The sequence below is a fragment of the Mastigoproctus giganteus genome, chromosome 2 (assembly GCF_048544385.1).
Source record: "Mastigoproctus giganteus isolate SK-2022 chromosome 2, ASM4854438v1, whole genome shotgun sequence".
In the NCBI taxonomy this organism is placed as follows: Eukaryota; Metazoa; Arthropoda; class Arachnida; order Uropygi; family Thelyphonidae; genus Mastigoproctus; species Mastigoproctus giganteus.
In genome coordinates this window covers 165,242,108-165,265,432 of record NC_143576.1, presented here as the reverse complement: position 1 = coordinate 165,265,432, position 23,325 = coordinate 165,242,108, and the positions used below count along the sequence as shown (strand labels likewise).

Genomic DNA, 23,325 nt, shown 5'->3' with positions numbered 1-23,325 from the left:
TGTTCCTTTACTTACCTAGAATACTAGACAATGCTAACCACACAGGCAACACCCTTGATCTTTTTCTCATGAACAGCACTTCCAAGTATATGGTTGAGGTGAGTGGGCCTCTTAGCACACCAGATCACAACTCAGTGATGTTCTGTTCTCCAGTGGAGCCTTTCTCTTATGGCCATTCTCAACCTCTGTTGTTTGGTATTACAAGAACGCAAAATGAGATGACCTGCGAGACTTCTTTTCTTCTTTTCCTTGGTCGGATTACTGTTTCAAAACTTCTGATGTCAACGTTTGCTCAGATCGTGTCAGTGAAATTATTCTTGCAGGAATGGAATCCCTTATCCCACACTCCACTTTAAAATCTCATCCTTTATATAAACCTCAGTTTTCCAATAAATGCACTAAGGCTGTTCAAGATAAGAATGTTGTCTTGAAATTGGCTTGTATCCAAATTTTTAGCTTCATTTTTTGCCTATCCCAAAGCTAGCAACAATTGTAAAGCAGTTATTAATCAGACCAAACTATATTTTGAACGTGCTAAGAGTAGAAAAATTGTTTCTTGTCCAAATAGCAGTTGAGCATTCTGATCCTTTTGCCAAAGCTATTAGCAGCAACTTTAACCTGATGTGGCTGTATTGCCACCTCAGTTAAAGATACCTCCTACCATTCCCAGAACAACTCTATTCAAGCCTCCATCAAAAAGATATCAGAAGAATTTTGAACAGTCTTGATGCCAAGAAAGCACTGGTCCTTATCGTATTTTTTCACTTGTTCTCAAAACCTGTCTCACTTTTTTACACAGTGCCTCCATAGCCAGGTGAGCAGGAGCAGCAGTGCGTAGCACATGCTTCTTGATTAGCCCGGGGTTCAAGCCTGTGCCCACCAAATACGGCGGATGCGGAAAGGTCAGGGAATGACCACCGCATATCCCCGGAGCATTATGGCCTTAGTTGCTAATACTCCTAAAAACCAAATAACAAACAAACAAACAAACTTTTTTACACTTTTTTATTCACCTTTCAGGTGCCCAGCTTCCAGATGCTGCAATTCGCAAGCTGAAAGCTGATAGATTCTTCCTCTTGCTCAGATTACACACCTAAGGGGGGCATAAATTTAAATTGAGGAAACACAGTTGCAGAAAAGTTGTGCTTAAATTTTCCTTTGGCCAGCAGATGGTTGATAGCTTAAATTCAAGAAAGAACTGGACAAACATTTGGAGCAAATATGGATGGGTGAAATTGGAAGGGTTTTTTTTTTTTTTTTTTTTTTTTTTGGCTGATGCTGTTTAAGCTTGCTTTCTTGCATCATATACCTCTGTCTGTCTGTTTGTTTGTTTGTGGATTTATTAGGTGCATCGGCATCTTTGGCCATAGTGTGCCACATATGCTAATATTAATGCTGATCTCCATGTAATTCTCCAGTGGGGCAAAGATAACTTAGTTAATTTCAATCCTTCTAAAACTCAGTCCTGTCTTGTATCTCATGAAAAGGATTCTTCTGCTGTATTTTTATATTTGACAACACTCAGATTTCTAGACAAGATCACATATCTCTATTAGGGATTACTCTAACTTCTAATCTCTCTTGGCATAAGCACATCACAAATATTGCTTCCTCTTCATCTAAAAAACTGGTTTTTCTCTTTTGCTCCTGGCATTACTTTCCCTCCAAACAACTATTTACTCTGTAGAAATAGCAAACCACCATACCATGGAATATTTTCTCCCCCCTCCCATCTGATGTGATGCCCAATTACCTCTCTCACTGTTGTAGATTCCATTCAAAAGAGGGCAGTTAGTTTAATTAATGACCCTTCTATTACAAACTCTCTCTCTCTCTCTCTCTCTCTCTCTCTCTCTCTCTCTCTCTCTCTCTCATAGACATTTTGTTTCTGCTGCATGCCTTTTCTATAGATACTTTCATGGGCACTCTTCTGAATTGTCTTCTATAATTCACCCCCTCCCCCAAATCAGTCTGAACACATTGCCGCAACCAGTTATCATTGCTTTTGTGTCCAACTTCAAACTCATAGAACTGACTTATCTTCTTGACTTATTTATTTCTTCAACTTCTTTTTTCTATAATAACCTCTCTTCACATGTATTTCCCTCAAATTAAACTTAAATTTATACAGAAATTTAAGTCTGATGTCAATGTCTTCTTTCATCTTCTCGACCTTCAACCCATGCATAGTACTAAGCATACTATAAGTTCTAATACCTTTCATGTTCTGGGTTTTCATTAAAAAAAAAAAAAAATGAACCATGTATTTTTTTATCTGAAGTCAACCTTGAAATTTTGCCTAAAATAATGTATTTTTTTTTTTATAATTCCTAGATGTAGCAAGTTTGCATTTGATGATATACGAGAAGTGCATAAAAGACGTTATTTGTTGCAGGTATGGATGAATCTTTTTTAGAAATATTTCAACGTATATTTATTTAACCAAAATGAAATTAGTATTATTGTATATAATTTTGTTTGCATATTTATATTCAAGTAGATTTCTGCTACAAACATGAAGAATGCGAAACTTTATTTGTTATATTTTTGCATTATTATAGCGAAATTGTTAGAAATGAAAAAAAAAAAAAAAAATGTGACGTTCGAAATGTATTGTGCAGAAATGTGAAGCTTACCCTTGGACTCATATGAGTATTTTCTTCATATCATACTTCCACATAATGTGGGCAATAGTAAATCCTGTGTGAAATATATATTATCTGCTTAAAGTAATTTCTAGCTCAAAAATAAAAATTTTTAATGGTGTATATATTCATCCAGTTTTGACCTTTACTTGCATTATCATGTGAAAGCTTTTTATTATACAGTTTTGGAAATGATGTTCCCCCAGTTTAGGTACATTGCACAACTGAATCTATTGTATACAAGTCAGAGTATGTAGGACCATCGTGCAGTGCATAATCAAATCTCATCTATATAACTGCTTCCCTTTGCAAGTTTATTCCCACATCAGAATTCATTCACATATAGGTCATGCTGAAACCTTTGTATAATTCAATGCCACGTAATTATGTTAAGTGACAGAACAAAAGGCAAACATGACTTTTTTTTTCAAGTTGGGGCATAGTGTGTAGTATTGCATGACATTTTGCACTGTGGGCTTCTCCATCTTCACCTCGTGTACTCTGTGTCTCAGTACAAAACTCTGTAAGGGCCAGAGAGTGTAAGTTAATCATGTAGTATGCTGTTCCCCCAGCCACTTGTTATTTGGTTTTTTTTTTTAAGAGCATTAGCAACTAAGGCCATGTTGCTCTGGGATACGCGGTGGTAATTCCCTGACCTTTCCGCATCTTCCGTATTTGGTGGTCACGGGCTCAAACCCAGCCACTTGTTTACCGGTTTCTTGGAGAGAGCCAAGTTCCCCGTCATTGCCCATTTTTCACCACAAGGATGTGGGCCAGGCTTAGAATGCATGTAAAGTCTCTGGCTGGGTGAACTCTGGTGTTGCTTGTTCTTGCGAGAGAGGTCCCTGGAAAAAAAAAAAAAAAAAAAACACACCTCTGGAAGTTTTTATTAGAAAATGAGTGGGGGGGGGGATAGTTGAGATAAAAATATACGAGGTGGATAGCAAAATTTCCATCAGGGAAAAAAAGTTAAGGGAACAGAGAAACATCCTTGTGATGGAAGTCCATCTCCCCATTAAGAACAGGAAAAGGTTAAGAGTGGTAGGGCCCCCAGATGAAAATTAGAGTTGGGAGGTGAGGAGAGATGATAGAAGGTTTAGGGGGAATTAAAGTCAGGGTCAGGGTGTCTGTGGGGGGGGGATAGCTGCTATGATTATCAGTATATTGAATTAAATCCCACAGTAGCCTGACTAGATGCAGCCAATGTCAGCAAATCCTATACCATGCTGCATACTGCTAAGTATGACAGCATGGTATTAGCAAGCAGGAGGCGTCCTGTTAGGTGCTCTGTTGCAGAAATCAAGTTGGGGGCATGTCAGAACAGACACCATATGCACCCTAGCTATTCACTCACCTATCGTGCCGGTTAGTTTAGGTTAGTAATGTTTTTCTGCTTTTGTGACACGTCTTTACGGGAACACAAAACTTTGGGATTTACAAGGACTTCCTTTCTGACATCTATCTTATTCAATTCATCTCCTTTCACTCAAGTAGGACAGTATCCCCTAAATACAAACAGTATCCCCTTGATACCTTGATATCCCCTTGATACGGTATCCCTTCGGTATCCCCACAGGGACAGTATCCCCTTGATCCTGCTCAGATAGCAAATAAACTGAATGAGTATTTTGCATCTACATTCACACGTGAGGAATTATTACAATTTGAAAATGGAAGAAGGTTATCAAATTGTAGCAGTGTGCTTAATGATTTTGTAATAACTGAGAGCAAAGTGGAGGAGAAATTGTTGAAGTTAAACATAAGAAAGGCACCTGGGGTGGATGGGATCTATCCAGTTATTTTAAAGGAGGCGGCAAAGCAACTAAGCAAACCCTTAGCCATAATTATGAGAGCATCCTTGGACTCAGGGGAGGTTCCCACGGACTGGAGATGTGCAAATGTGTCCCCAATTCACAAAGGTGGATCGAAGGGTGACACGAGTAATTACAGACCAGTTAGTTTAACTTCTGTTCCGGGTAAAATAATGGAGTCGCTGGTTAAAGATGCATTGCAGGATCATCTAGACAAGACTGCAGCAATAATTCAAACACAGCATGGGTTTGTTAAGGGAAAGTCTTGTCTGACAAATTTGATTGGTTATTATGATGTGGTCACAAAGGAACTGGATGCAAAAAATAATTTTGATATCATATACTTGGATTTCAGGCAAGCTTTTGACACTGTTGCGCATGGAAGACTACTGTACAAATTGGAGCAGAATGGTATTAAGGGTAAGTTGCTACAATGGATAAAAGGATGGTTAAGTGGGAGAAGACAGAGGGTGGTAATCAATGGGTGCTGCTCTTCGTGGACTAATGTTATTAGTGGAGTCCCACAGGGTTCGGTGTTGGGTCCACTGTTGTTTTGTGTATTTATCAATGATATTGATGAAGGTATATCAGGCTTAATGTCGAAGTTTGCAGATGACACAAAGGTTGGCAGTGTGCTACTGCAACAGGATCTAGATGATTTGGGCAGATGGGCTAAGAAGTGGCAACTGAAGTTCAACCTTGACAAATGCAAAGTACTGCATATGGGTAGAAGTAACCCCAGAGAAACGTACCAACTGTGTGGTACTACACTTAAGGTGGTAGAAAATGAAAAAGACCTGGGAGTAATTGTGCAGTCAGATATGAAGTTTTCTGAGCAGTGCAGACAGGCTGCTAGGGCGGGTCATGGGGTTTTGTCAATGATATATAGGAATTTTGCTAGCAGGGAAAAGGAGGTGATTGTCCCTCTGTATAAGGCAATGGTCAAGCCACGCCTTGAGTACTGCGTACAGGTCTAGAGGCCTCATTTTAGGAAGGATGTAGATTTGCTTGAGCGTGTACAGAGAAGAGCAACACGATTGGTGAGGGGAATGAAGGGATTCTCTTACCAAGAGAGGCTTAAGTTCTGCAAATTGCAGTGGCTGGAGACTAGGCACCTGATCTGATTGAGGTCTATAAGGCCTTGAATGGGTTGAGCACGCTGAATTCTGATGGGATCCTTCCACTTGTTCAGATTACCAACCTACGGGGACATAAGTTCAAATTAAGAAAGGACAGATGTAGAATAGATGTGCGGAAATTTGCCTTTAGCCAGCGGGTGGTTAATTGCTGGAACAAACTTCCATCTGTCATTGTGGAAGTTGATAGGTTAAATAAATTTGAGGAGGAACTGGACAGGCATTTGGAGGGAATGGTGTGATTTTTTTTTTTTTTTTTTTTTTTTGGGTGATGCTGCATAAGCTCCTACACTTGCTTTCTTGCATCATGTGCCACTACTACTACTACAAACCGGTTATTAGTCTCCCCCACAAATTTTTTTCTTATTTTTTTTTTTTTTTAATGTATCCAATCCCAAGTATTTATTTGGTTCTCAGTAGTTTATACACATGACCATCCATTTATACCACATTTTAGGAACATCTTAACCTGCAGGATTTAAGTTAATAACTTTTTTTTAACGTATATTCAGAATGCACGTTCATTTGCCCATCAGTCAGATATATTTTATCCTATTCACTGGACATAGCACGCTGAATATGGAAGCAGGACACACCTTTTTTTTTGCACATTAAGCATAGTGGTGGTAGAGGTGTATAAGGCTTTGAATGGTTTGAGCATGCTCATTGCCAATGGGATTCTTCATCTTGCTCAGAATAATCACCTCAGAGGGCATAAATTCAAATTGAGGAAGGACGGATGTCGTATAGATGTGCGGAAATTTGCCTTTGGCCAGCGGGTGGTTGGTTGGTGGAACCGACTTCCATCACTTGTTGTAGAAGTTGATAGCCTAAACAAATTTAAAGCTCAACTGGACAGGTATTTTGAACGAACAGATGGGTGAAATGGGAGTGGGTTTTTTTTTTTTTTTTTGGCTGATGCTGAATAAGCTTGCTTTCTTGCATCATATGCCTCTACTAATGCTAATGCTAGATGACCCTCATCAACCGATGCAATACAACCACTTTGCTTATTGAGAGGCTTTAAGTGGTGGAACCCATGTTTAGTCTCCAGAGCTAAGTTCCAGTCAACCCTCCCCCCATCTCTTTCATCATGCAGTATGATGTATGATTGAAGTCTTTTGAGGTTATGATGAACACCATGGCGAGATCTAAACTTCCTTACATTTCGAGGGTACAGCTCTAAAACGGTGTTCGCAGGCCAGCTGCTAGTTAGTACACCAAACCGAACCTATTGGTAACTCTCTAGGAGGCTTCCGGATCAGCTAGTGTATCATCTTGCTACTCTACTCTGCCAGATAGTGACTGGAGGGAGTCCGAGTAGTGTGTATGCGGGGAGCATTGTCGAGGCCATGTTATGTCAAGGATCTGGGTATATTCTTACCACGTGTACGGCATATCCAAAAATTTCATTACTTCATACAGCATGTCCCACCCACTTTTTCTTACTATTGAATACACCATGAATTGTCAAACTAATAGAGCAAGCTTATCTGCGAAAACATATAAACCTCCCAAGCACTTCCTAATTCATTTCACAAATATACGTGGTCTCAATTCTAATCTCAACGATGTCCATTTCCACTTGCAGTCTGCCAAACCCCATGTACTTTTTCTGACAGAATCTCAGTTATTGGTTGATTCAACTACTGCTCATCTCAGATGCCCAAATTCTTCGCTGTATGATTCCTTTCGCCTCGAATGTGTTACTTGTGCATACGTTCGTTCCGATATTCCCTGTCAGAGACTTGGTAATTTGGAAACTCCTCTTTTCTATCTTTTCTGGCTTAAAATCTCTCTACCTCATTCTGTAAAATTCTTCTGTTGTCTCTACCATTATCCCAACTCCACTAATCACTTGGAACTTTTTGACTTCTTCTCTTTGCAACTTGACTTTCTCCAGTCCAAATTTCCTAACAGTGAGGTAATTTTCCTTGGTGATTTTAATGTTCACAACTCCAGCTGGCTTCCGTTTTCTAATCACACAGACCCAGCTGGGCGAGATGCTGAGGCTTTTGTAATTACTAATGACCTCGCACAGATTGTTCATTTACCTACCAGAATACCGGACAATCCTAATCATAGAGCCAACATGCTTGATCTTTTTCTCACAACCCTTCTAAGTACACGGTCAAAGTGAGTGGTCCTTTAGGCACCTCAGATCACAACTTGGTTATTGTCTCTTCTCCAATGGAGCCTTTATCTCATGGCTATTCCCAACCTTGTGTTGTTTGGCATTACAAGAATGCAAAATGAGATGACCTGCGAGATTTCTTTTCTTCTTCTCCTTGATCGAATTACTGTTGAAAAACTTCTGATGTCAACATTTTCTCAGATCATGTCAGTGAAATTATTCTTGTAAGAATGGAATCTTTTATTCCACATACCACCTTAAAATCTTTTCCTTTATCTACACCTTGGTTTTCTGAGAAATGTGCTAAAGCTGTTCAAGAGAAGAATGTTACATATCATAATTGTCTTGTTCCACTTCTTCGGTTTCATTTTCTGCCTACACCAGAGCTCGCAACAATTGTAAAGCAGATATTAATCAGTCCAAACTAAATTTTGAATAGGCTAAGAGTAGAAATCTCTCTTCTTTTTCCTCTAATGGTAGCCGATCATTCTGGTCATGCCGAACATTCTTGCCAAAGCTATTGGCCACAACTTTTGCCCATTGTTGCTCCGAAAACCAGATGGATCTATTGTCACTTCAGCCAAGGATAAAGCTGACCTGCTAGCATCCCATTTTTCTTCCAAATCAGGAATTAATGATCTTGGTAAAAAAAACCTCCCACCATTCCCAGCACACCCCATTCAATGCGTCCTGCGGTCTTCTGTCAAAAGGCTGTCAGAAGGATTTTGACGAATCTTGATGCTAAGAAAGCTCCATGTCTTGACAGTATTTCTCCACTTGTTCTCGAAACCTGCACTCCTGAACTTACTCCTGTTCTTTACCACCGTTTTTCACTTTATTCCAAAGGTGTTTTTTCTTCTGCTTGGAAATTTGTTCATATCCAGACAGTTCCTAAACAGGGTGACAATCCCTTCCATTCAATTATCATCTCATTGCAATTACTTCTACTCTTTCTAAAATAATGGAGAAATCAATTAACCACCAACTCTTAAACTATCTATAAACCTTCCATCTGATCAACGATCGCCAGTATGGATTCCGTCAGTGTCGATCCAATGGCGATATTCTGGCTTATGCCCATTGGACAACTTCAATGGAAAGGTTTGGTGAAACACAAGCAGTTGCTCTTGACATCTGAAAGGCTTTCAATCGTGTTTGGAATAAAGGTCTTCTAAACAAGCTTTCATCTTATTGGTTCCATTGGTTTGTCAACTGGTTTTTGTAATTGGTTATCCAATTTTCTCTGATGGTAGATGGCTTTGTTTTCCGACTTCTCCACTAATGCTGGTGTCCCTTAATTTTCTCTGTCTCATAGATGTACTGTTTCTGCTGCATAGCTTTTCTACAGATACTTCCATGGGCACTGTTCTTCTGAATTGGCTTCCATAATTCCCGCTCTCTCTCTCTCTCTCTTTCAAAACAGTCGAACACGTGCCTCCATCAACCAACATCCATTTACTGTCCAACTTCAAACTGACAAAACCAACTTTTCATCTTCCTCATTTATTCATTCAACTGCCGTTTTCTGGAATAACCTTCTTTCATACATATTTCCTGAAAATTACAGTCTGCACAGTTTCAAGTCTAATGTCAACAAATATCTTCTTTCATCTTCCCAACCTCCAGCAGAACTTAGTACCCATTCACGGTACTAAGTTCTATAGCTTCTAATACATCTCGTGTTTGGGGGTTTCGTTAAAAAAAAAAAAAAAAAACATACTTTCCCACCCAGATAATACTTGCTCACATATTACAGAGATATACTCCGAGTGATCACTGAATTATGACCATCCCTATTAAAACTGAATGCGACACGTTGACCATGTGAGGTACGAGGGTGCGCAGTTAATCGACCTACGTAGCATAGATAAGGTGTCAGTGGTTCAGAAGGCAGTAAAATTCTGAACGTGATGGGTAAAAGGAATGATTTATTGGACTTTAATAAAGGACAGATTGTGGAAGCTCAAGGAGCTGGTTCCCAAACAGCTGAACTGGTGGGGTGTTCAAGAACCGCCGTTGTTAGAGTGTATCAGGACTTGCATCAAAATGAACAAACAATGACCCAATGGCAAAACTGCAAAGGTCAGCAAAAGGTTGAAGTTAGAGGTGAGCGCCAGGTCTGACGACTCATACAGGTGTAGCACTGTTGAAGAATTGACTACCCAATACAACATGAGCAAACCCGGAACAATATCTGGCATCACCATGCGTCACACACTCGCACATATGGGCTATACCAGCAGACAACCCCTAAGGCATCCTCTCCTAACCAAGGTTCATCGGCATAAAAGACTTGCCTGGTGCAAAGAGAGTGCATGTTGGACCTTAGGAGACTGGAAGAAGGTGTGCTGGTCAGATGAGTCACATTATTTACTCCCCGCTGGATGGTCATGTTTGGATTTGGTGTCAACGACATGTGGCTCTTCATCCATCATGCATGGTATGAAAAGTGCAGGCCAGTGGAGTTGGTTGTATGGTGTGGGGCATGTTTCAGTGGCAGGAACTTGGACCCCTGGTGCATGTGGAACAACTTATCACTGGTCTCCGCTATCATCAATTGCTTGCCGACTGTGTACACTCCGCTATGTTACCCCAAATGACGATGGTTTCTTCCATGATTACATTGGCACATTGTCATCTTGGTTTCTTCCAAGATGACAATGCGCCAATCCATTGGGCACTTGTGCAGGAATGGTTTGAGGAACATGGTTCTGGCTTCTAGCATATCGATTGGCCTCTGAACTCCGCCGATATTAGTCCCATAGAGCACTTGTGGAACACTATGGAAAGGCATATCAGGCATCTGGATACACCAATCACCTCCATACCTACATTGCTGACTGCATTACACACAGCTTGGTTGGCCATACCTCCCGAATGCTTCCGACATCTTGTTGAATTAATGCCACGTCGATAGCTGCTGTACTGAGGGCAAAAGGAGGACCTACGAATTATTTAAGTGGTCATAATTCAGTGATCACTCAGTGTATATCCATATAGTAGTTACTGCAGTTATTCACATTCATTTATTCATAAGGTACATATATGTTCATACAATCATACTGTTTCATTTAAGCCTTTCAGCCAAGGCAGAGAGTTGCGGCTAAATTAGGACATTCAATTATCCCTTTCATTTCTCACATACTTCCTCCTACCATGCAGCCATGCAAGAGAGCTGGACTTGGACATTCATTCTAATCTTGTATTCATTCCCAAGCATGTGTCCACCATGACAGCTGCAATAGAGAGCTACCAGTGGGTTATGCCATTCGCAAACCCTTGCATTTGTGAGCTCTCACTCATGTCTGTGCTCTCAGATGTGAGTGAGAGTTCCAGCCTAGCATAGACTCTCAAAACTTACTAACCGTTGACCATTTTTTAAACATGCAACCCTATGTCCATAGCCAAGTTCACTGGAACATAGCCAGAGCAGGCTTAGTGATTCACACAGACATACAACTTGCATTTAACATATATACAGTTGCTATCATAAATATTTTATCTTGGTGGGAAATATACCCTAACAAGCCAGTTTTATTTAGGTTTGTCTGTATTGGGAATTGTCATGGTCCAGGTAGCTGTGATTGTCTAAGTGGGAAGGGGGAGCATCACAGACTGGGGGTCATAACTTGGTCACTTCTCCTCAACTCAAAGACTTTTTTGAGCAAAATCACACAGGCCACATAGTGTATTTCATTAGAGATGAACAGGTGTTTATCTCCCCAATGTTTTTGTCCTACCTTTGAGATTACTATAGATCTGTGGGGGATGGTAGTTGGAAGAGTCATATTTGTATATGCCCAGTCATCATCAGGGGCAGAGTGCAGATGAATCTTACAAATTAGTAAAACAAGTATCTGATAATTATGCTATATTTCACTTATGTTTTTCATGGCAAGTTTTCAGGATGACCATGTGTATCTGAAAGACAATTTATACTGTAGATTTCCAACAACTTTGGAACCTAGAAACAGTCAAAAAAATGTGTATCTAATCATGGAATGAATATTTTAATGATGGAAAAACAGTCTACCATTGACAGAAAAAGAATTTGTGCACTTCTGTCAAAAGATTTGAGCCAATGTAAGATCTATGATAGGGATGATCTACACTATTCTGCACCAGTGTTGAAGCATGCAACACAGAACTCATTCAAGTTCATGGTGACTACATGATATGTTTTTAATATGATGCACAAATGAATGGACAAAGCATGGAACAGCAATCGGTATGATCTCCAATGCACAGTTTTGTTAATGAAAATCATACACAAAAGTGATATTGATTACTTTTTTTTTTGCTAGCAAGGGAATCTCTCACAATGAACTTGTTCCATCAAACAGCAAATAATGAGTACTATGCACAAATTTTGAATCTTTTGGTTAAAAGTGTTAGTATTAATAGTGATAAATTATGCAGGTAATCAAGCTTATGAAGCATCACCGAAAAAAAATTTCAAGATCACATGCCCATCCTTTCCAATAATTTGTCTAGTTCTTTCTTGAATTTATTCAAATGTCACTTCCACAAAAACATAGGTTCCAGAAATCAACCACCTGCTTTCTGAAGGCAATCCTCTGCACATTTATCCTGCATCCTTTCTCAATTTTAATTAATCCCCCACCTCATATATGTAATCTAAGCAAGAGGAACAATCCTATCAGCATTGAGCTTTCTTAATCCATTCAAAACCTTAAATGCCTCAATCAGATCATCTTTCAGGTGACTAGTCTCCAGAGGCTGCAATTTGCAGACTGAAGCCTGTCTTGGTAAGACCACCCTTTTGGTCCCTTTACTAATTTTGTTGCCATTCTTTGCACCCAATCCAGCAAATCTACACCTTTAACAAAATAAGGCCTCCGGACTTGTATAGAATGCTCAAGATGTGTACTAACCATTCCCTTGTACAATTGGATAAGCACCTTATTCCTGGTAGTAAATTTTCTGTATATCATTGACAAAACTACATGAGCTGTCCTGGCAACCTGTCAGCACAGCTTGGAGAACATCATGTCTGACTGCACAATTACCCAGATCATTTTTATTTTCCACTAACATGAGTGTATACCCCATAGTTGACATTACTCTGTAATTAGTAATACCCATATGCAGTATACCCTGAATTTGTCAATATTAAACTTCAGTTGCCATTTCTTAGTCCATCTGCCTAATTTTTCTAAATGTTGTCAGCAGAAACATACTTTCATTACTGTTAGTAACCACCCTGCCTTCCTTTATATAATCAGCAAACTTAGATATTAAGCCTGATATACCTTCATTACTATCATTAATAAATATAGAGACCAACAGTGGGCCCAGCACAAACCCCTATGGAAGCTCCACTAATAACATTAGTCCATTGATAACCTCTCTCTGTCTTCTCCCACCCAACCATCAGTTTATCCATAGCAGTAACTTGACCTTAATGCCACAATGGAGGATAGGATACTTGGCCTAAAATATATTAAAACACATTAAAAAAAATTAAAAAATGTTAAGAATATTAATTCACCTGCCCCTTCTTCTTCTTTTGCATTTAAATGAAAGAATGTTGAGTTGTAAGCATCACTATTCTGGCTATTACCTGAAGAAAGATCATCATTAGGAACACAGGCACCAGAAGTTCAAAGTTTGTGCATGGATTGGATCTTATTGTGAATCAACAGAGATTACCTTTATTTCAGATATAGGAAGCTTCTTTTCCAACTCTCCTAGTCCAACTCGCTAATAATTCTTGGGGAAGGCGATATCAATTTTGCAAAACATGTGGAACATCTTCCCCACTGTCAGAACCGCAGTGTTCAGACTGTGCAGTCTCAACAATGAGTACTCAAGACCTCTGTCTTCAAACACCATACCTCTGGCAGCAAGGAAACCATTACATGGATTGGCATAAAATTAGATTTTTGAGAAATTAGATTAGATTAGATTAGATAGAGCAACTCACAATTCTGAGTTGTGAGTTGCTCTGTTCCTGTGAACATGATGCCCCGAAAAGTTCTAGTCCAACTTAAGGAATGTAGAGAATAATCCCTCCCCCCATATCCAATTTTTTTAGACCCCTAAATTTAACTCTAAAGTCCAGCTACAGGACCAAAAGAAATAATCGGTCCATATTTATTAAGCAGTTTAGACCTTCAAAAATCTAATTTTATGCTAATCCGTGTAATGGTTTCCTTGCTGCCAGAGGTATGGTGTTTGAAGACAGAAGTCTTGAGCGCTCATTGTTCAGACCGCACAGTCTGAACACTGCGGTTCTGACAGTGGGGAAGATGTCCCACATGTTTTGCAAAATTGATATTGCCTTCTCCAAGAATTATTAGCGAGTTGGACTAGGAGAGTTGGAAAAGAAGATTCCTATATCTAAAATAAAGGTAATCCCTGTTGATTCATAATATAATAGAATATAGGAATTATCGAGCACTTAATAGCTCTCTATTATCAAATTGGATCTTATAGAGACTTGCTTAGAGCAAATTTGATGAAACACCTTGTAACTTCAATTGTTTTAGATATTTTTGTCTTTCATTTTTTGGCAAGACTTGAATTTTATGAATAAGCATTATAGACTGACATGATATAAAACTCTTCTTTCTATGTGAAGTAACAATTCTTCTGTGCTGCTTATCAACCTATTTAGAATAACATAGTTTGATTTTCTTTTTCATCCTGTAGTATTTTTTTCTTCTTCCTGTATACTGATATTCACATCATTATCATTACTGTCATTATCATGTATTTTATTGTCTTCAGCTAAAGGATAATTTGAGCATCGCTGCCAACATCGAGGCACTCTTCCTTTGCCTCTTCATCCAACAGCTGGATTTCTCAGCATTATAAGTCTATCAAAGTTCACCAACTCAGTTTCTTCAACAACTTCTTTTCTAATAATCTAAAGTGAGATGAATCAGATGCTTATTCATCATCACCACAAAAAAAAAAGTATAATAATATACACATACAGTTACAAATTATGATTTCTGTGAATTATGTTACATTGGGCTTTACAGCACTGATATGTTTGACTTTAAAGTTACAGTAGTGTTCCTTTATTCCCAAACCTTCATTTATTTGTATTATTATTATTTATATTTTTTTGAAAATCCTCTATTATAATGTTACTTCAATATCTGCAGAAAGCCTTCAGTGTACAGTTTGGTTACAAGTATGTGGTAAATACATTATCTTTGATAAGGATTTCTGTATCATGGCATGTCATCTGTAATTAACATGATTTTTTCTATCACTGGGGATATGATATACAGTGTGCACTGACCTCATGAGCAAAACAGTTTACAAAACAGTCGTGTTATAGTGACATATTCCACCCCCCCCCATGAAACAATTAAATTAAAATTTAATTTCAAGATTTTTTATTACATCTCTTTTTAACTTAATTTTTTCCAAAGTAGCAAATGTCATTAAATAACAATTCTTATCGTTTTCATAGATGGCAACTTTCCATATTTACAACAAAGAATTCATCATTTTTTGCCCAGATTGAACCTTTTCCGTCCTATCATAGTATAGCTGGTGACAAAGGGTTTCTCTGTCTGCTTATTTTCATTAGCGAATTTGCTGTAAGATTTGTTGTAGTAGTAGCAGTCTACATTGCAAAATATAAACACACCATAATAGCATTGTCAGTGTAATGTATGATCTTTCATCAGACTTTGTGGTGAAAAGCTAATTAAGTGTCTTTCAGTAAGATGCCAAAGAAATGTAGCTTAAAAATTTCAGAAGACATACAAGGTGTAGCAATAAAGTGCTTGGACTGGAGCTGTTGTAGTCATGTCCAATGAGTTTGAAAATAAATGGAAGCGGTATGTTGTAGTTCAAACTTCCCCCAACAGATAGTGGTACAGAGGTTGCCCAGTAGGCTGACGATTGAAAGTAACAACCAGTTTCATTAGTAGCATTAATTTTCTGGGTCACGATTCTGCAGTGGAGCAGTGAACAAATAAAGTTTTGCTCTAAACTGGAAAAATCTTTAACAGAAACTTATGAAATGTTAAAAACTGTTTAATGGGTGAAACACTTAAGTCATACCAGTGTGTTTGAATAGTATAAGTGGTTCAATGAAGGAAATTAGGATATTTGCAATATCCCAAGAAGGAGAATTAATCAACTTCTTTAAATGAGGACAGGTTGCAAAAGTGCAGAAAATTGTGGCAAGGGATTGTTCTTTGGCCCTCAGAATGATGGGTGATAATTTGGATATGCATAAAGAGACGATTTGTCAAATTCTGCACTAAGATTTATAATTTAAAAGTGGTGTATGTGCACAGCCTCGCTGATGAGCAGAAGCAACAAAGAGTGTCACTATTCAAAGATTTCATCCAGACCCCCTCAAGACAGGCCTAATTTCCTCGACTATATTTTTGGTGGAGTGTTGGGTGTTTGAGTACAACCCAGAGACGAAATGTCAAAACATGCAGTGGACTTAATAATCATTACTAAGGCCAAAAACGTTTTGTTTACAAAATTCCAGTATCAAGATAATGCTGATATTGTTTATCAACAAACAGGTTGTGATTCACAAGGAATTTGTACCTGAATGGGAGAGAGTTAATGCTGTCTTCTGTGTACAGGTGCTTTAAAGACTATTGAAGCACATTTCCCAAGTCAGGCTGCAATTTCAAGAGAAAGGCAGCTGGTTCTTGTTGCACAACAATGCCCCCATGCCCATTCTGCACAACAATGCCCCATGCCCATTCCATACTTCTTGTGAAGACATTTCAGGTGAAATATGGTATTGTACAGTTCATATTGTACAGTTCAACCATCCATCTTACTGCCCTTATTTAGCACCAGGAGACTTCTTCTTCTTTCCCAAGGTGAAAATTGCCCTCCTAGGGAAGAGATTATGTTAAAGACATAAAAAAAAATGTAACTGCCAAACTGAACATCATGTCTTTGGACACCTTCAGCTGGGGTCTGTCCCAACTCCTTGGGAAGAGATTATGTTAAAGACATGAAGAAAAATGTAACTACCAAACTGAACACCATCTCTTTGGACACCTTCAGCGATTCTTTTCAGAACTTTTAGAAAGGTGTAATAAGTGCATTCAGTCAGGTAGTCATTACTTTGAATAAAAAATAAAACTATTTTTGAACTCCTTTCCTTTGTGTTCTTTTTTTTGCACCAGTCTGGGAACTTTATTGTCAAATCTTAAAAGGCATCACATGTGCAAATGTATTCCCAGTTCACAAAGGGGGATCGAAAGGTGACACAAGTAATTACAGACCAATTAGTTTAACTTCTGTTCTGGGTAAAATAATGGAGTCACTGGTTAAAGATGCATTGCAGGATCATCTAGACAAGACTGCAGCAATAATTCAGACAAAGCATGGGTTTGTTAAGGGAAAGCCTAGTGTAACAAACCTGATTGGATATTATGATGTGTTACAAAGGAACTGGATGCAAAAAATAATTTTGATATCATATACAAAAATTTGTACTTGGATTTCAGAAAAACTTTTTACACTGTTGCACATGGAAGACTACTGTAAAATTGGAGCAGAATGGTATTAAGGATAAGTTGCTACAATGGATAAAAGGATGGTTGAGTGGGAGAAGACAGAGGGTGGTAATCAATGGGTGCTGCTCTTCGTGCAATAATGTTATTAGTGGAGGCCCACAGGGTTCGATGTTGGGTCCACTGTTGTTTTGTATATTTATCAATGATATTGATGAAGGTATATCAGGCTTAGTGTCGAAGTTTGCAGATGATACAAAGGTTGGCAGGGTTGTTAATGACAGTAATGGCAGTGTGCTACTGCAACAGGATCTAGAAAATTTGGGCAGATGGGCTGAGAAGTGGCAACTGAAGTTCAACATTGACAAATGCAAAGTACTGAATATGTGTAGAAGTAACTCCAGAGAAACATACCAACTGTGCGGTACTACACTTAAGGTGGTAGAAAATGGAAAAAGACCTGGGAGTAATTGTGCAGTCAGATATGAAGTTTTCTGAGAAATGCAGACAGGCTGCCAGGGTAGGTCATAGGGTTTTGTCAATGATATACAGGAATTTTGCTATCAGGGAAAAGGAGGTGATTGTCTCTCTATATAAGGCAATGGTCAGGCCACGCCTTGAGTACTTTGTACAGGTCTGAGGCCTCATTTTAGAAAGGATGTAGATTTGCTTGAGCATGCACAGAGAAGGGCAACAAGATTGGTGAGGGGAATGAAGGGATACTCTTACCAAGAGAGGCTTAAGTCCTGCAAATTGCAGCAGACTAGGCACCTGCGAGGTAATCTGATTGAGGTGTATTGAGCACGCTGAATTCTGATAGGATTCTGCCACTTGTTCAGGTTACGAACCTAAGGGGGCATAAATTCAAATTAAGGAAAGACAGATGTAGAATAGATGTGCAGAAATTTGCCTTTAATCAGCAGGTGGTTAATTGTTGGAATAAACTTCTGTCTGTTGTTGTGGAAGTTTATAGATTAAATAAATTTAAGAAGGAACTGGACAAACATTTAGAGGGATTTGTTTTGTAAATTTTTTTTTTTTTTTTTTTTTTTTGGTTGATGCTGCATAACTTGCTTTCTTGCATGACATGCCACTACTACTACTACTACTACTGCTGCTGCTGCTGCTATTTGCCTTTCATGTAGAAGTGTTATTTCTCCTTCAACCGCAGGAAATGCAATGCAATCAGACATTTGCAAAATAAGCGTAATGACAACATGCTGCATGTGGAAAGAAATGCAAAAATGCAGGCAGCATTTTGTAATGATGGTGATATCACGGTGCCAAGTTTTTGTTTGCATCTTTTGTCGAAGAATGTAATCTTCCTATGAGTTTCGCTGATCCTACAGATGTTTTGTTCAGAAATGTGTTTCCTGATTGTTAAATAACAGAAAAGATATGGTTGTGGATGAACAAAAACAAGGCACTGTTAGTGAAATTGTTAGGATCAGGAAAGGAGAGGTATAGTGTTTATTGTCAAGCAGCACCAAGGGTCTCCCCTAAAACCGTGCTATTTCACTTTGAAACAAGAGATATAGTGTTGATTCTTAAGTGGCACCGGGGGTACCCAACTCTGTGTGAAACAAGAGGTAGTGATGGCTTTGAAAAATGTTCCATTTTTTGATTGATTTAGATCAGATTTTAGATTGATTTAGAACAAGAGGTTAGTGTTGATTGTCAATCAACACTTGAGGCCCCCCCCCCCGCCACACAACTCCACATGAAACAAGAGGTAGTAACTTCGGTGATTGGGTGAGAATCGGTGCATTCAGCCTGGTATGATAGTTCGCTAGTATGAAACAAGAGGCTATGATGGTTTCATAAAATGGGTCATTTTTGATTGATTTGGATGATAATAACCAAAGTGGTTCCAAGTAATTTCACATTATGGTGGCCTATTGTAATAAAAATAAATACATAAAATAATAACAAATCGAAAATAGCTTTCTCACGATGCCAACCCTGGAAGATTACTCTATAGGGTATAAAACATTGGACACCTTTCTCTGAACAGAAAGCATGTTAGAATCCTTTAAAACAGTGCTTTGCACTTAATGCTGAGAATGAATCTGTTGTGATATGCCTAAAAACTCGAGTAGCAGCAGTGTTAAAAGAGGAGATTAAACATTTGGTGGTAATATACTATCTTCGTTATCTTAAGTTGTGAACTGAAAAGTGAGCCACATGCCTAATTGTAAAACTGGATGAATATTTGGTGGAAATTAATGCTATCTAGAGAGAGAGAGAGAGAGAGAGAGAGAGAGAGAGAGAGAGAGAGAGAGAGAGAGAGAAAGTGCTAAAAGGACAGATATATTTAAACAATTTTGCGTGAGCATTCATTAGATGCCTTTGGTTAAATACATAACTAGCCTGGAAAAACAGGGGCAGCCTTTTTTTCTGTTTAGAAAAAATCGGCATCAGCAATTTTCAGAGTTAACAAATTGAAAACTAAAAACGAGCAGTCACTAACAAATGGCATGACCCAAGCTCTTGATAAAAGCCAGTTCAGGATCCAAAAGTTTTGAAAGAAGACAAGTGGATGAACTCAAGGAACACAACTTCTGAATTGCAGACTTGTGTAAATGCAACCTTAAACTGGCCAAGCAAGCTGATAATTCTGAGTGTGTTATCTGCATTCATTCAGAAAGTCTATTCATGATTTTCTCTTCTGGTGTGCGTAAAGCAGTTTGTTTGTTTATTTTAAATGTTATGCCACAATTTGAAATCTGAACACAGTGCTTCAGTCCAGTGTATTAGTTCAATATCCGTATATTGAAGTAATTACCCTTAAATATGTTGAAGAAATTAATATTAATAAGAGAACAAAGAGAGCCTACCATAAAATCACTTACTGTGCAAATTTATTTTATCAACAGTTTTCAATCTTCCACTGCCAATTTTAAATGAAATTAACCTTCATACTCATCTGTCCATGGTACAGCCAAAGCTATACTTTCTGAATTTGAAATTCACTTATGCTGGATCTCTAGCCACATTGAAATCAAGGGAAATGGATTTGGGCAATATTGCAGCCAAATCAACCATAACTCTAAGTAACTATTGCCTGTTATTCCCTATACAGACTACGGCAAGTAATATGAAATAAGTTGATTTCCCAGTGGTAATACTCATGATATCGGCAAGCTGCAAAGAAATTATAATGGGTAAGCCTGTAATCAAAAAATGGCAGAGAATGTTGTTTTACCAGCGTGAAAGAGAACAGTCTTTCACACTGCTTTCTGCTAAGGACTGATAATGCTCCTTTGTGCGAGCACTGTGACATCAATTAATGCAAATGGCTAAATTTTTTAAATATATGCTTGTTATATTTTAATGCTTTTAACTGTCTGAGTCTAATTTTTTAAAATTTTTTATTATTGTTATATTTTTTTTTATGAAAGCTCCTAGAACGACAGGTGTTAGAACCTATGGTAATTACTACTGTGCATGGGTTGAGGATTCAGTAGATGAAAGAAGATACTTGTTGACATTAGACTTTGAATTTTTGTAGATTGTAATTTTCAGAAAATAAATATAAAAGAGGTTGTTCTGGAAAGCAGAAGTTGAAGGAATAAATGAGAAAGAAGAAAAGTTGATTCTGTGACTTTGAAGTTGGACAGTAAATGGATGTTGACTGGCTACGGTACATGTTCAGATTTTTGTGGAAGAGAGAGAGTGGGAATTACAGAAGTCCATTTAGAAGAATCCCATGGAATGCCAAGGCATGCATTCCAAGGCATGCTTGATATTGATGGGTCAACTGTTGATGATCCTGCTCAGGTAGCTAACAAACTAAATGAATATTTTGCATTGACATTCACACATGAGGAGTTATTCAGCAAGGGGAATGCCAGAGGTGTATTCAACTCTAGCAGTAAGCTACAGAATCTTGAAATAACTGGGAGTAAAGTGGAGGAGAAACTGTTGAAGATAAACACAAGAAAGGCACCCGGGGTGGATGGGATCTATCTAGTTATATTAAAGGAGGCAGCAAAGGAAGTAAGCAAACCCTTAGCCATAATTATGAGAGCTTCCTTGGACTCAGGGGAGGTACCCATAGACTGGAAATGTGCAAATGTGACCCCAATTCACAAAGGAGGATCAAAGGCTGACACAAGTAATTATAGACCTGTGAGCTTAACTTCTGTTCCAGGAAAATTAATGGAGGCACTGGTTAAAGAAGCACTGCAGGATCATTTAGACAAGACTTCAGTTATAGCTCAGACACAGCATGGTTTTGTTAAGGGGAAGTCTTGCCTGACCAACTTGATTGGATGCTATGATGCAGTCACAAAAGAACTGGATGCAGGGAATAACTTTGATATTATATACTTGGATCTTAGAAAGGCTTTTGATACTGTTGCACATGGAAGACTGCTACACAAATTGGAGCAGTGTGACATTGGAGGCAAATTGCTGCTATGGATAAAGGGGTGGTTGAGGGGGGGAAGACAGAGAGTGGTAATCAATGGACACTGCTCATCGTGGACTAATGTTATTAGTGGAGTCCCTCAGGGCTCAGTGTTGGGTCCATTATTGTTTTCTGTATTTATAAATGATATTGATGATGGTATATCAAGCTTAATGTCCAAGTTTGCAGACGATACAAAGGTTGGCAGAGTTGTCAGGGACACTACTGACACTATGCTGCTGCAACAGGATCTGGAAAGGTTGAGCAGATGGGCTTTGAGAGGTGGCAAATGAAGTTTAACATTGACAAATGTAAAGTACTACACATGGGAAACAGCAACCCCGTAGCAACGTATCAACCCCAGAGCAACGTGTCAGTGTGGTACTACACTGACAGTGGTAGAGAATGAAAGGGACTTGGGGGTGGTTGTGCAGACAGATATGAAGTTCTCTGAGCAGTGCAGACGGGCTGCAAGAGTAGCTCATGGAGTATTGTCAATCATATACAGGAATTTTTCCAGCAGGGATAAGGAGGTGATTATTCCCTTGTATAAGGCAATGGTCAGGCCACACCTAGAGTACTGTATACAGGTCTGGAGGCCTCATTTCAAGAAGGATGTCAAGCTGCTGGAACGAGTACAGAGAAGGGCAACAAGATTAATGAATGGAACAAAGGGGTGCTCTTACGAAGAAAGGCTTAAGTTTTGCAAATTACAGTGTCTGGAGACTAGGCACCAGCGAGGTGATCTGATAGAGGTGTATAAAGCCTTGAATGGTTTAAGCATGCTCAATGCTGATGGGATTCTTCCTCTAGCTCAGAAAAATCACCTGAGAGGGCATAAATTCAAATTGAGGAAAGACAGATGTAGGATAGACGTGCGGAAATTTGCCTTTAGCCAGCGGGTGGTTGGTTGGTGGAACAGACTTCCATCCCTTGTGGTGGAGGTTGATAACCTAAATAAGTTTAAGGCTCAGCTGGACAGGTATTTTGAACGAACAGAGGGGTGAAGTGGAAGTGGGTTTTTTTTTTTGTTTTTTTTTTTTTTTTGGCTGATGCTGCATAAGCTTGCTTTCTTGCATCAAATTCCTCTACTAATGCTAATGCTAATGCAACAGAAACGGAATGTCTATGAGACAGAGTGGAGAGACTCTTTAGAGATGGGTCATTAATCAACTTAACTGCACTCCTTTGAATGGCATATAGAAGCCCTAGATTGGTTTAGGGGACACTGCCTGAGATGTGTAGACAATATTCCTTGGTTGGAAAATTTGCGATTGGTACAGAGTGAACAGCTGTTTTGAAGAAAAATCATAATCATCATCATCAGCCATTTCAATCCACTGCAGGATGAAGGCCTCTCCAGCAACTTTCCAGTTCCTTCTGTTTTGTGCAATGGCCATCCATTTACTATCCATGAACTTGTAAATTTAATCTGTGCATCTCTGTTGTCTTCCAGGTTTTCTTTTATCTCCTCTTGGGTACTGTTCTGTTATTTTCTTAGTCCATCTGTCATGTCTTCGAGCTGTGTGTCCTGCCCAAGAAGTAATTTCTTTAGTTATGATAAGAATGTTCTTTATTTGTATTTGCTGCCTAATCCACTTAACAGTCTGATTCTTAATATAATTCATGTCATTCTTCACTGTGTAGTTTCCCATTTCTTTTCCATTCTTTTGGTGAGTGCCCAAGTTTCACTTCCATAAGTCATGGTG

At 38.7% G+C, this 23,325-nt stretch overlaps 1 protein-coding gene across 3 annotated transcripts in view; it reads left to right on the top strand.

Moving 5' to 3' along the window:
* Positions 1 to 23,325, top strand: part of bchs (WD repeat and FYVE domain containing 3 bchs) — a 1,877,108-nt gene that overhangs the window by 1,312,172 nt on the left and 541,611 nt on the right. For all 3 annotated transcript variants that reach the window (XM_090389621.1, XM_090389619.1, XM_090389620.1), the window contains exon 52: positions 2,335 to 2,395. In XM_090389621.1, the coding sequence (XP_090245747.1) occupies positions 2,335 to 2,395 (61 nt within the window). The remainder of the gene's footprint in view (positions 1 to 2,334; positions 2,396 to 23,325) is intronic.